Raw genomic sequence first — 13,171 nt, forward strand, 5'->3', positions numbered from 1 at the left:
GACAAAGAAAATATCTGATAGAAATTGTACACATTTCTTTACAAACACTCCACATTTTAGGAGGTCAAAAGTAATTGGACAAATAAACCAAACCCAAACAAAATATTTTTATTTTCAATATTTTGTTGCGAATCCTTTGGAGGCAATCACTGCCTTAAGTCTGGAACCCATGGACATCACCAAACGCTGGGTTTCCTCCTTAATGCTTTGCCAGGCCTTTACAGCCGCAGCCTTCAGGTCTTGCTTGTGTGTGGGTCTTTCCGTCTTAAGTCTGGATTTGAGCAAGTGAAATGCATGCTCAATTGGGTTAAGATCTGGTGATTGACTTGGCCATTGCAGAATGTTCCACTTTTTTGCACTCATGAACTCCTGGGTAGCTTTGGCTGTATGCTTGGGGTCATTGTCCATCTGTACTATGAATCGCCGTCCGATCAACTTTGCGGCATTTGGCTGAATCTGGGCTGAAAGTATATCCCTGTACACTTCAGAATTCATCCGGCTACTCTTGTCTGCTGTTATGTCATCAATAAACACAAGTGACCCAGTGCCATTGAAAGCCATGCATGTCCATGCCATCACGTTGCCTCCACCATGTTTTACAGAGGATGTGGTGTGCCTTGGATCATGTGCCGTTCCCTTTCTTCTCCAAACTTTTTTCTTCCCATCATTCTGGTACAGGTTGATCTTGGTCTCATCTGTCCATAGAATACTTTTCCAGAACTGAGCTGGCTTCATGAGGTGTTTTTCAGCAAATTTAACTCTGGCCTGTCTATTTTTGGAATTGATGAATGGTTTGCATCTAGATGTGAACCCTTTGTATTTACTTTCATGGAGTCTTCTCTTTACTGTTGACTTAGAGACAGATACACCTACTTCACTGAGAGTGTTCTGGACTTCAGTTGATGTTGTGAACGGGTTCTTCTTCACCAAAGAAAGTATGCGGCGATCATCCACCACTGTTGTCATCCGTGGACGCCCAGGCCTTTTTGAGTTCCCAAGCTCACCAGTCAATTCCTTTTTTCTCAGAATGTACCCGACTGTTGATTTTGCTACTCCAAGCATGTCTGCTATCTCTCTGATGGATTTTTTCTTTTTTTTTTTCAGCCTCAGGATGTTCTGCTTCACCTCAATTGAGAGTTCCTTAGACCGCATGTTGTCTGGTCACAGCAACAGCTTCCAAATGCAAAACCATACACCTGTAATCAACCCCAGACCTTTTAACTACTTCATTGATTACAGGTTAACGAGGGAGACGCCTTCAGAGTTAATTGCAGCCCTTAGAGTCCCTTGTCCAATTACTTTTGGTCCCTTGAAAAAAAGAGGAGGCTATGCATTACAGAGCTATGATTCCTAAACCCTTTCTCCGATTTGGATGTGAAAACTCTCAAATTGCAGCTGGGAGTGTGCACTTTCAGCCCATATTATATATATAATTGTATTTCTGAACATGTTTTTATAAACAGCTAAAATAACAAAACTTGTGTCACTGTCCAAATATTTCTGGCCCTGACTGTACACACACACACATATACATACATTATATATATATAATTTATTACACACACACACACACACCGTATTTTTCTCTTTATAAGACACACTTTTCCTCCCAAAAATTTGGGAGGAAAATGCGGGGGGGACGTCTTATATAGTGGTACCTGGGGGGTCCTGTCTGAGGCAATCGGGCGGCCGGGTGCCTGTGGCTGCATGCAAGCGGCCGGGTACCTGTGCTTGCGTGCGGTGGCAGCCAGGTACCGATGGCTGTTTGTGGGCGGCAGCTGGGTGCTATGTGCGGGCGGCAGTCGAGTGCCCGTGCAGGCGGCAGCCGGCTGCCGCCCTCACACAGGCACCCAGGTGCCGCCCGCACACAGCACCCGGCTGCCACTCGCACACAGCCACGGGTACCCGGCTGCCACCGCACGCGAGCACAGGTACCCGGCCGCTTGCACGCAGGGTGGGCGGGCCACTCTGTGCGTGCGGGGCGGGCGGCTGTGCAGCAAGTTACCAGTTGTCCGCGGTCCCACTTTCAAATGATGGCGCCGGTGGAGCTCTTGGATGAGAGCTTCATCTGCGCATGCGTCGCTCTGGGCGCCATTACTTGAAACGGGACCGCGGACACACTGGGAAAACACCGCATCCGTCTGCTCCACCACTGAGCAGTCACCGCCGCTGCCACCACTGAGCAGTCGCCGCCGCTGCCACCACTGAGCAGTCGCTGCCACCACTGAACCGGGACCGCGGACACTCACTGCACCGGCCTGCTGCACGGCTCACTCGCCGCCGCTGCTGCTGCCACCACGGACCCCACGGCTCCTGCCACCACGAATGCCACCGCGCCTGCAACCACGGACGCCACGGCACCTGCAACCACGGACCCCGCTGCCACTGACCCGCCGTGCCTCCTGTGACCCCGCTTCACCACCACTGCCTTTTTTTATGTCTAAATTTGGGGTGTGTCTTATAATCCGGTACGTCTTATAAAGCGAAAAATACGGTGTAATATTATATATATATATATATATATATATATATATATATATATATATATATATATATATATATATATATATATATATATAATTATATGTTAACATCTTAGCTAAGAATGTTGGTCTAGACCCAATTTATTAGCCCAACTTCAAAAGCAGCCCCTCACAAGAGTCAGGATCATCATCTTCTGCACGCATTGCCCTGCCACCACCACTCTCCTCTCCCAAAAAGTAAGCAAATCACGTGGGGTGCATAAATGGAGCAGATGGTGTTTCGATACAGTCTAGTGTTTATTGTATGTTATGGAAGGTACACTTGAATTTCAAAAAGTTAAAACATATAAAAGTGGTTAAGGGAAAAACAATGTATCAACATTTGATAAATGCATAAGAATGCCTTCTCATACCGTATAGCAGGGTACAATGGTAATGTTAATGCCAAGATAGCATTGTGGAAATTAGTCTAAAAAAAGTTATACTATGCTTTTTACAAACAACATTTTCTGCTGCTTAAAATACCAGGAAGGAGATTTGTCTTATCGAGAAATGTTCCTTAGCTTTGTTCGGATATGAAGGGAGATGTTTTGGGGGGGGAAGGAAGAGGAAAAAACAAATGATGCAATTACTTCACAGAAATCACAGAATCACCTGTCCAATCCATTATCGATAAGAACATAAAAGGTACAGATTATAATTCTCCCTATATGAAATAATTTACACACAGATGTATGTCACCTATACCACCATCTAAAATAATCACTAAATACATTTTTGAAATAAACAAGCAATATTTTGCATGATCAAATATCAAAACAGCCAAAAAGTAGTGTTTATCTTTTTTTCCCTCTAGTTTTGATTCTTTGCAAGTAACTGTCCAGAAACAAAAACTTTTATTTTTTATTATATATATATATATTTTATATTTTTTTGTCGATTTTAATATTGTAGTGAAGTGCAACCAACCAAGCTTATCTGGTAGTACAACTGCATAAAGAAACCACTGGTCAAAAATACAATGGAATGGGGGGAAGAGTTTGAAGTCATAAAACCGTTGTTTTTTTTTTAAATTTTTGGATTTTCTTTTCCAAACCATTAAGCAAAAGTACTCCACAGTTTTCAGAAGATGATGACGAGCCGATGTGTACTCGGGCCATGTTTTTCATAGAGCAAAAATTTATGAGGAGGACGTGACGCTTTGTTTGTAAACTGCATGGTAGGCATTTCTCAGTAAGACGTATGGAAAACAAGACTCCAGCAAGTCCATGGTCAGGAATGGCGACTCTTGCACAATCTGGTAGGGAATACAAATAGGCCAATGTGAAATGCAAAGACATTACTCCAAAAAACATCACTGAATATTATTAAACTAAAGCACCCCTCCCACCAATACACAAGTCACATTGTCACTTGACACTCCCTTACACAGGAACAGTCGCTCTTAGGCCGGTGTCCCACTAGCGATTACCGCACGTGTATGTCACGCGAGTTTCACGGTGCACCACCCATCACGAACTCACACTCTACTCACAGGAGCGGGTCGGTTGCATGGCTCTCTATGCAGCGTGAGTCTGTGACGGGTGATGCATAGTGAAACTCGCGCGAGATATACGCGCGGTAATCGCACGTGGGACACCAGCCTTATGAGCATTCCTGAATTCTCTAGGAGAGCGCCGCTGTCAAGCTCCTATGGTGGTGGCTTATTTCTTATAGAACAAAAGAATCAGCAGTCTGAAATCAGACATCTTGAAACCTTATATTTCACCCAACATCTACTGTCCGGAGCTTCCCCACACACAGACTGTTGGCCACACCAGTCAATATCGGCGGGTTTGGACGATGTTGGCCTAATGTGTATGGTGGCCTGAAATTTCTGAGTTATGCTGAAATGAGCCATCCATCCAGGTTTCATTGTTATGTGAGTACCGGCTATGGGTTTTCTGACATGCACTGGTCAACCTTATATATGTTCATGTGGAGAGATGAGATATCCCAAACAGTAAAGTTCGGTGCTTGTACCGAACGCAGACTTTACCAACAATAAAAATAAAATTGGTGCTTGAGTTTGGAGTTTAAGTGCTTTACGTATGTGGACCACTCAAGCTAGCATCTCTGTGCTTGGGTACGCTCGACCCAGTGCAAGGAGCTTGCAGTGTTTGAACGTTTCGCACTTGGGGTAAAAATCAGCGTTACTGGATGTAGTGTGCACCCCAAAAAAAAAAAAAAAACCCGCCCTCGCTCCCCTGGAATTGCTCCGTTTATGGCTGCTTGTGTGCGGAAAGCCAAAACTACCAAATCCGTGAGCTGCAATGGAGGTCCAGAACAGAACAGGTCAGGTCCAGAACAGAACTTTATCTAAAGTCCAGCTGAACCCACAGAACCCGAATCCGCTCATCTCTAGTCATGAGTCCTTGTCCAGTCCAAACATTGTCATCTGAGACACATATGTAAAACCAGTCTTATTTGGACAACCCTTTATCCAAATCATGACCCGTTGGCAATCAGCTAATTGATATCGGTCCAGCAGATAAAATTTGAGAAATTATTGATTATCAAGAACAAAAGTTAAAAAGCAAACAAACACTTCTCAAAAATGTATTGTAATACTTCATGGTGCCAGTTGCCCAAAGAACTAATTTAAACTAAAACAGTCTTTCATTGGTTGAAATTTAACAATAAACCATCAGATTGGCTGACCGATGGCACACTATCAGGCTACAAAAAAAGGGTTTTTTTTTTGTTTGTTTTTTTTTTTTTTAAAACTCAATATTATCCAATTGTCACTCCGCCAGAGAAAAATCTTCCCTAAAATAACAGCTAAATAATTACCCAATTTGTGTCACCAAAAGACACAAATTGCTCTGTGAACTATTCATTTACATTCTACCTTGCGATTTTAATATTTGATCAATAAACGTATTTTTATTTGCTTGTATTTGATATTTTCTTCTTTGGGTTGATCCTAAAATAACATCCTAGAATATTCACAGAAAGATTATTTATCCTTCGTCCAACGTCATTGAAGATCTACGGCAGTGCCTGTAAGGACCAACATGAACTACAATGTGTTTAGGTGTGTAGATCTAACAATCGCTCATCATATGATCTTTTGCTCAACGGTTGTTCAACCATCAAGTTTCCTTTGTCTACTGCATACTAATAACCTGCCATTGTCCTGCAATATGGATTGATTTTTTTTTTAGTTGTTGCTTCTGTTGTCTTTATTATTGAGATGAATTAGCATTGGGCTACTAAGAACAATAGGTCCAAAAATAAGTCTTATGTGATGGGAATTGTGGAAGTTTCAGGTGCAACATTTAAAGGGAGTCTGGCAGCAGAGAATGACTTTTCACACCAAGCACAAGGTGTTGAAGCCCCTTTAGTACAGCAGAACAGTTCAGTTGTCAGGAGAATGTTTTCTGCCTAAAAAGCTAAACCACATTCTTAATTTATGCATGGATATTGTTCTGGTACACATATACCGTATTTTTTCTTTTTTAATACACACTGGGTTATAAAGATGCACCCAAAAGTTAGAGGATTAAACAAAAGTGTGTGTGTATTGGGGGGGGGGGTGTTCTGTCTCATACTCCGTTGGTGTCTTACCAGAGGGGGTCAACGACAGCGGTGGTGGAGCAAGGTCACAGGAGGCAGGGGAGGTAAAGGAGTAGGGTGATGCTGGCAACAGTGGGGGCTGTGCTGGCGGCGGTGGAGCGGGGCAGTGCTGCGTGTGTCCCAGATGCTCTGTCGGCAGTGTGGGCTTCAAAGACATGGTGCCTGGAGTCAGCGGGTGAGCAGATTGAGCTCTTGGTTCAATGACAAGCCGAGATCTCATCTGCACACGTGACACCTCCGGGAGCCATTTTTCTTATGTCCATTTCTGCGAGATGAATGGGCTAGAGGCAGTGCATGCGCAGATGAGATCTTGAGCAGAGCGCTCCATCTGCACACGCACTGACTCCAGGCGCAATTATTTGAAGCCGCACCTCCGACAGTGCATCTGGGACACTCTGCTTCACACGACCACCGCAGCCCGCACAGAGCCCTCCGCTGCCAGCATAGAGACCATTTTCCACCTCTTGGTAAGCTACAATCAGATTTTAAGATGCACCCCTCATTTTTCCCCCAAAGTTTTGGAAGGAAAAGAGTCTTAAAATCTAAAAAAATATGGTACATATGAGCACCGTTCCACACATATCCGCTAGAGTTAAGCAAGTACCTAACTATTCATATTCACTATAATCATAACGAATACTGTATAATACTCGCATATTCGTTCCGAATAGCGCGTGCAATGCAAGTCAATGGGGAAAAACTCGCAGTGTAACGAGTAACACAAATGCTGTACTATTTGTGCGGGTAGCCAATACTGCGGAATTCAGGTTACTCGTTACATTGCGAGTATTCCCCATTGACTTGCTCTGCACACACTATTCGGAATGCATACGCGAGTATTAGACAGTACTCGCTATAAGTATAGCACGAATATGGATAGTTAGGTACTCGCTCAACTCTAATATAATTATAATAATAATTTTATTCATTTATATAGCGCTATTAATTCCACAGCGCTTTACATACATTGGCAACACTGTCCCCATTGGGCCTCACAATCTAGAGTCCCTATCTGTATGTCTTTGGAGTGTGGGAGGAAACCGGAGTACACGGAGGAAACCCACGCAAACACGGGGAGAACATACAAACTCCTTGAAGATGTTGTCCTTGGTGGGATTTGAACCCAGGACCTCAGCGCTGCAAGACTGCAGTGCTAACCACTGAGCCAATGTGCCGCCCATCCGCCTTTCTCTCGCTTCTGTAGAGCCAAAGTTGTCAATCAAGGAAGTGGAGGTGGATGCAAAGCCAATAGGTGGGAAGGACCTGTTTGGCCACGCAAAGGGTGCACTGGGCTGTTGTGCTTGGTCTGAATAGTCATTTTGTGCTTATAAGCTCCCTTTAACAAAAGAAGGGAATTTTGTTTACTTACCGTAAATTCCTTTTCTTCTAGCTCCAATTGGGAGACCCAGACAGTGGGTGTATAGCTACTGCCTCTGGAGGTCGCACAAAGAACTACACTTAAAAGTGTAAGGCCCCTCCCCTTCTGGCTATACACCCTCCCGTAGGAGTACGGATTCCTCAGTTTTAGTACCAAAGCAAGAAGGAGGAAAGCCAATAACAGTTTCAAAAACAAATTCAATCCGATAACAAGATCGGAGAACTTAAGAAACAACATGAACAACATGTGCACCCGAAAAAACGAAACCCTAAGAACAAATAGGGCGGGTGCTGGGTCTCCCAATTGGAGCTAGAAGAAAAGGAATTTACGGTAAGTAAACAAAATTCCCTTCTTCTTTTTCGCTCCTAATTGGGAGACCCAGACAGTGGGACGTCCAAAAGCAGTCCCTGGGTGGGTAAAAAGATACCACATGAACGGGCTGTCAGACAGCCCTTTCCTACAGGTGGGCCACCGCCGCCTGGAGGACCTGTCTACCTAGGCTGGCATCTGCCGAAGCGTAGGTATGCACTTGATAGTGTTTGGTAAACGTGTGCAGACTCGACCAGGTAGCCGCCTGGCACACCTGCTGAGCCGTAGCCTGATGCCGCAATGCCCAGGACGCACCCACGGCTCTGGTAGAATGGGCCTTCAGTCCAGATGGAATCGGAAGCCCAGCAGAACGGTATGTGTGAAGAATTGGTTCCTTGATCCACCGCGCCAGGGTGGATTTGGAAGCTTGCGATCCCTTATGCTGACCAGCGACTAGGACAAAGAGCGCATCAGAACGGCGTAGAGACGCCGTGCGAGAAATGTAAATCCTGAGTGCTCTCACCAGGTCCAACAGATGTAAACCTTTTTCAAATTGGTGAACTGGATGCGGACACAAAGATGGCAAAGTGATATCCTGATTGAGATGAAAGGAGGAAACCACCTTGGGAGAAAACTCTGGAATTGGACGCAGTACTACCTTGTCTTGGTGAAACACCAGGAAGGGAGATTTGCAAGATAACGCCGCTAGCTCGGACACTCTTCGAAGAGACGTGACCGCCACAAGAAAAACTACTTTTTGTGAAAGCCGAGAAAGGGAAACTTCTTTCAAAGGCTCGAAAGGCGGCTTCTGGAGAGCAATGAGAACCTTGTTCAGATCCCAGGGTTCCAATGGCCGTCTGTAAGGAGGAACGATATGACAAACTCCTTGGAGAAACGTGCGTACTTTAGAAAGCCGTGCCAAGCGCTTCTGAAAGAATACGGATAGCGCGGAGACTTGACCCTTAAGAGAGCTAAGCGACAAACCTTTTTCCAACCCAGACTGCAGGAAGGAAAGAAAAATTGGCAATGCAAATGGCCAGGGAGAAAACCCTTGAGCCAAGCACCAAGCTAAGAATATCTTCCACGTCCTGTGATAGATCTTAGCTGAGGATGGTTTTCTAGCCTGTCTCATTGTGGCAACAACTTCATGAGATAAACCGGAGGCCGCTAGGATCCAGGACTCAATGGCCACACAGTCAGGTTCAGGGCCGCAGAATTCAGATGGAAAAACGGCCCTTGAGACAGCAAATCTGGACGGTCTGGTAGTGCCCACGGTTGGCCTACCGTGAGATGCCACAGATCCGGGTACCACGACCTTCTTGGCCAGTCTGGAGCGACGAGAATGGCTCGATGGCAGTCGGACCTGATTTTCCGGAGAACTCTGGGTAACAATGCTAGAGGTGGGAACACATAGGGGAGTCGGAATTGCGACCAATCCTGAACCAAGGCGTCTGCCGCCAGCGCTCGGTGATCGTGAGACCGTGCCATGAAAACTGGGACCTTGTTGTTGTGCCGTGACGCCATCAGATCGACGTCCGGCGTCCCCCAGCGGCAACAGATCTGCTGAAACACGTCCGGGTGAAGGGACCATTCTCCTGCGTCCATGCCCTGGCGACTGAGAAAGTCTGCTTCCCAGTTTTCCACGCCTGGGATGTGAACTGCGGATATGGTGGACGCTTTGCTTTCCACCCACGTCAAAATCCGCCGGACTTCCTGAAAGGCTTGGCGACTGCGTGTTCCCCCTTGGTGGTTGATGTACGCCACCGCCGTGGAATTGTCCGACTGAATCCGAATCTGCTTGCCTTCCAGCCATTGTTGGAAGGCTCGCAGAGCAAGATAGATTGCTCTGATTTCCAGAACATTGATCTGCAGGGTGGACTCTTCCTGAGTCCACGTCCCCTGAGCCCTGTGGTGGAGAAACACCGCTCCCCACCCTGAAAGGCTCGCATCCGTCGTGACCACTGCCCAGGACGGGGGAAGGAACGACTTTCCCTGTGACAATGAGGTGGGGAGAAGCCACCAACGCAGAGAGTCCTTGGCAGTCTGAGAGAGGGAGACAGTCCTGTCGAGGGACGTCGATTTCCCATCCCATTGGCGTAGAATGTCCCATTGTAGAGGGCGCAGATGAAACTGCGCGAACGGGACCGCCTCCATTGCTGCCACCATCTTTCCTAGGAAATGCATGAGGCGCCTCAGTGAGTGCGACTGGCTCTGAAGGAGAGATTGCACTCCTGTCCGTAGCGAACACTGCTTGTCCAGTGGAAGCTTCACTATCGCTGAGAGAGTATGAAACTCCATGCCAAGATAAGTCAGAGATTGGGTCGGGATGAGATGCGACTTTGGAAAGTTGATAATCCACCCGAAACTCTGGAGAGTGTCTAGTGCCACCTTCAGACTGTGTTGGCATGCCTCTTGAGAGGGTGCCTTTATAAGCAGGTCGTCTAGATACGGGATGACCGAGTGACCCTGCGAGTGCAGAACAGCTACTACTGCTGCCATGACCTTGGTGAAGACCCGGGGGGCTGTTGCCAGACCGAAAGGTAACGCTACGAACTGCAGGTGTTCGTCGTGTATGACGAAGCGTAGGAAACGCTGATGCTCTGGCGCAATCGGCACGTGGAGATACGCATCTTTGATATCTATTGATGCTAGAAAATCTCCTTGAGACATTGAGGCTATGACGGAGCGTAGGGATTCCATCCGGAACCTCCTGACTTTTACGTGTCTGTTGAGCAACTTTAGATCCAGGACGGGTCGATACGATCCGTCCTTTTTTGGGACTACAAACAGATTGGAGTAAAAACCGTGACCTTGTTCCTGAAGAGGGACGGAGGTCACCACTCCTTCCGCCTTTAGAGCGGCCACCGCCTGCAACAGAGCATCGGCTCGGTCTGGTGGTGGAGAAGTTGTGAAGAAACGAGTTGGCGGACGAGAACTGAACTCTATCCTGTACCCGTGAGACAGAATATCCCTCACCCAACGGTCTTTGACGCGTGACAGCCAAACGTCGCCAAAGTGGGAAAGCCTCCCACCGACCAAGGGTGTGGGAATCGGAGACTGCAAGTCAGGAGGACGCCGTTTTGGCAACGGTTCCTCCGGCTGTCCTTTTTGGGCGTGACTGAGACCTCCAAGAATCTGAGCGTCTCTGGTCTTTTTGAGTCTTTTTTGACGAGGCGAATTGGGACCTGCCCGGTCCTCGAAAGGACCGATAACCAGACTGACCCTTCCTCTGTTGGGGTTTGTTTTGTCTGTGTTGTGGTAAGGATGAGTCCTTACCCTTGGAGTGTTTGATGATTTCATCCAAACGCTCTCCAAACAATCGGTCACGAGAAAAAGGCAAATTGGTTAAGCACTTCTTGGAATGAGAATCTGCCTTCCAATGTCTCAACCACAGGGCCCTACGCAAAACAACGGAGTTGGCTGACGCCACTGCCGTGCGGCTTGTAGCGTCAAGAACAGCATTAATCGCGTACGACGCGAATGCCGACATTTGCGAGGTCAATGGTGCTACCTGCGGGGCGAATGCACGTGTGACTGAGTCGACTTGCACAAGCCCGGCTGAGATAGCTTGGAGTGCCCATACGGCAGCAAAAGATGGCGCTAACGACGCTCCAATCGCTTCATAGATGGATTTCAGCCAGAGCTCCATCTGCCTGTCAGTGGCATCTTTAAGTGCCGCTCCATCTTCAACTGCAACCAAGGATCTAGCTGCAAGCCTGGAAATTGGAGGATCCACTTTTGGACACTGGGTCCAACCCTTGACCACCTCAGGGGGAAAAGGATAGCGTGTATCTTTAAGCCGTTTAGAAAAACGCCTTTCCGGATAAGCGTGGGGTTTCTGGATTGCGTCTCTAAAGTCAGCGTGGTCCAGAAAAGTGCTTAATGTACGCTTAGGATATCTGAAATGGATTCTCTCGTGCTGCGAAGCTGACTCCTCTACAGGAGGAGCTGGTGGGGAAATATTTAACATCTTATTGATGGACGCTATAAGATCATTAACTATGGCGTCACCATCTGGTGTATCTAGATTGAGAGCGGTCCCAGGATCAGAATCCTGATCAGTGACGTCCGCCTCATCACCCATAGATTCATCTCGCTGGGATCCTGACCATTGAGATGAATGTGAAGGCCCCTCATAGCGAGCCCGCTTAGGTTGACTGGGGCCATCGTCCGAGTCAGAGTCTTCACCCTGAGGTGTATGTGCCCGTCCCGGAGCTTGGAGGTAATTCAGCTGAGGGGGACCAGGGGGCAATGATTGCACAGTGTCCGTGGCCTGAAGTACAGGCCTAGCTCGCAATGCGTCAAGAATTTGTGACATAGTGAGAGACATTCTGTCAGCAAAAGCTGTAAACTCAGTTCCTGTCACCTGGACAGCATTCACAGGTGGTACACCCTGGGTCACGTCCAGCAGAGGTCCCGACTGTGCAAGCGCCGCAGGGGCCGAGCACTGCACACAATGGGGGTCAGTGGAGCCTGCCGGTAGAAAAGTCCCACATGCGGTACAGGAAGCATATAATGTCTGTGCCTTGGCACCCTTGCGTTTTGCGGACGACATGCTGTTGGCTCTCTGCAATGTGAGAGAGTCTATAGCCAAAGGGCGACCAGCGCTATGCAGTACAAAGTATTTGCAGGAACAAAATACTAAGATTACTACTGGCACAAGAGGGGGTGAGCCCTGAGGGCTGCTTACCGCCCGCTGAATAGCGGGTAAGAGGCGCAGAATTCCTTGTCTGGGTCTCCCCGGCTCCCCTCTGCAGCTCAGCGTGTCAGCAGGAATGGCTGCCGGCGTCTGTGGAGAGGGGCGGTCCGTGGGAGTTCCCAAACAAAAGTGCGGGAAACAGTGTCCCCTCTGTGCCTATTGTGAGGGCTGGAGTATGTAAAAACGACTCCAGCCCTCAGCGCTGATGCACTGACCAGCGTCCCGCCCCTCTCCTGACTGGCAGGTCCGGGGGCGGGAACGAACGGAAATAGGCCGCAAAAGCCGGGGACTCGAGTTATCAGCGCGGCCGCCGTAAAAGCGCGGCCCGCGCTGAAGTCCCCGGCGCACCACGAGTGCCAGCCGCGCCGCAGTCCCAGCGGCCGGCGCGACCTTTTCCCAAAAGTGTGCCTGCTTCAGCGAAGCTGAATGAGGCCATGGCACAAGCGCCGCAGCGCTGATGTCCCCGGCGCACCACAACACCCAGCATGCTGCGGTGTGAGCGCCAAATGCACGGGGACACAGAGTACCTTGAGGACGCAGGGCCATGTCCCTGATGTACTCCGCTCCATCCAGCATCTTCTCCAGGGGCTGTAGATGGAGCACGGTCTCAGTGCCTGGAGACCAGTAAATCCCACTTCACCCAGAGCCCTGTAAAAAGGGATGGGGAAGGAATCAGCATGTGGG

General features: G+C 48.0%; 1 protein-coding gene across 4 annotated transcripts in view; it reads right to left on the minus strand.

The window, feature by feature from the left end:
• Nucleotides 1-2,761: 2,761 nt before the first annotated feature.
• The window catches only part of NCKAP1 (NCK associated protein 1), a 241,185-nt gene continuing 230,775 nt past the window's right edge, over nt 2,762-13,171 (minus strand). For all 4 annotated transcript variants that reach the window (XM_075317420.1, XM_075317419.1, XM_075317418.1 and 1 more), the window contains one exon: nt 2,762-3,780. In XM_075317420.1, the coding sequence (XP_075173535.1) occupies nt 3,664-3,780 (117 nt within the window). In that variant the 3' untranslated portion in view covers nt 2,762-3,663. The remainder of the gene's footprint in view (nt 3,781-13,171) is intronic.

This window comes from Anomaloglossus baeobatrachus, chromosome 7 (genome assembly GCF_048569485.1).
Source record: "Anomaloglossus baeobatrachus isolate aAnoBae1 chromosome 7, aAnoBae1.hap1, whole genome shotgun sequence".
Taxonomy (NCBI): Eukaryota; Metazoa; Chordata; class Amphibia; order Anura; family Aromobatidae; genus Anomaloglossus; species Anomaloglossus baeobatrachus.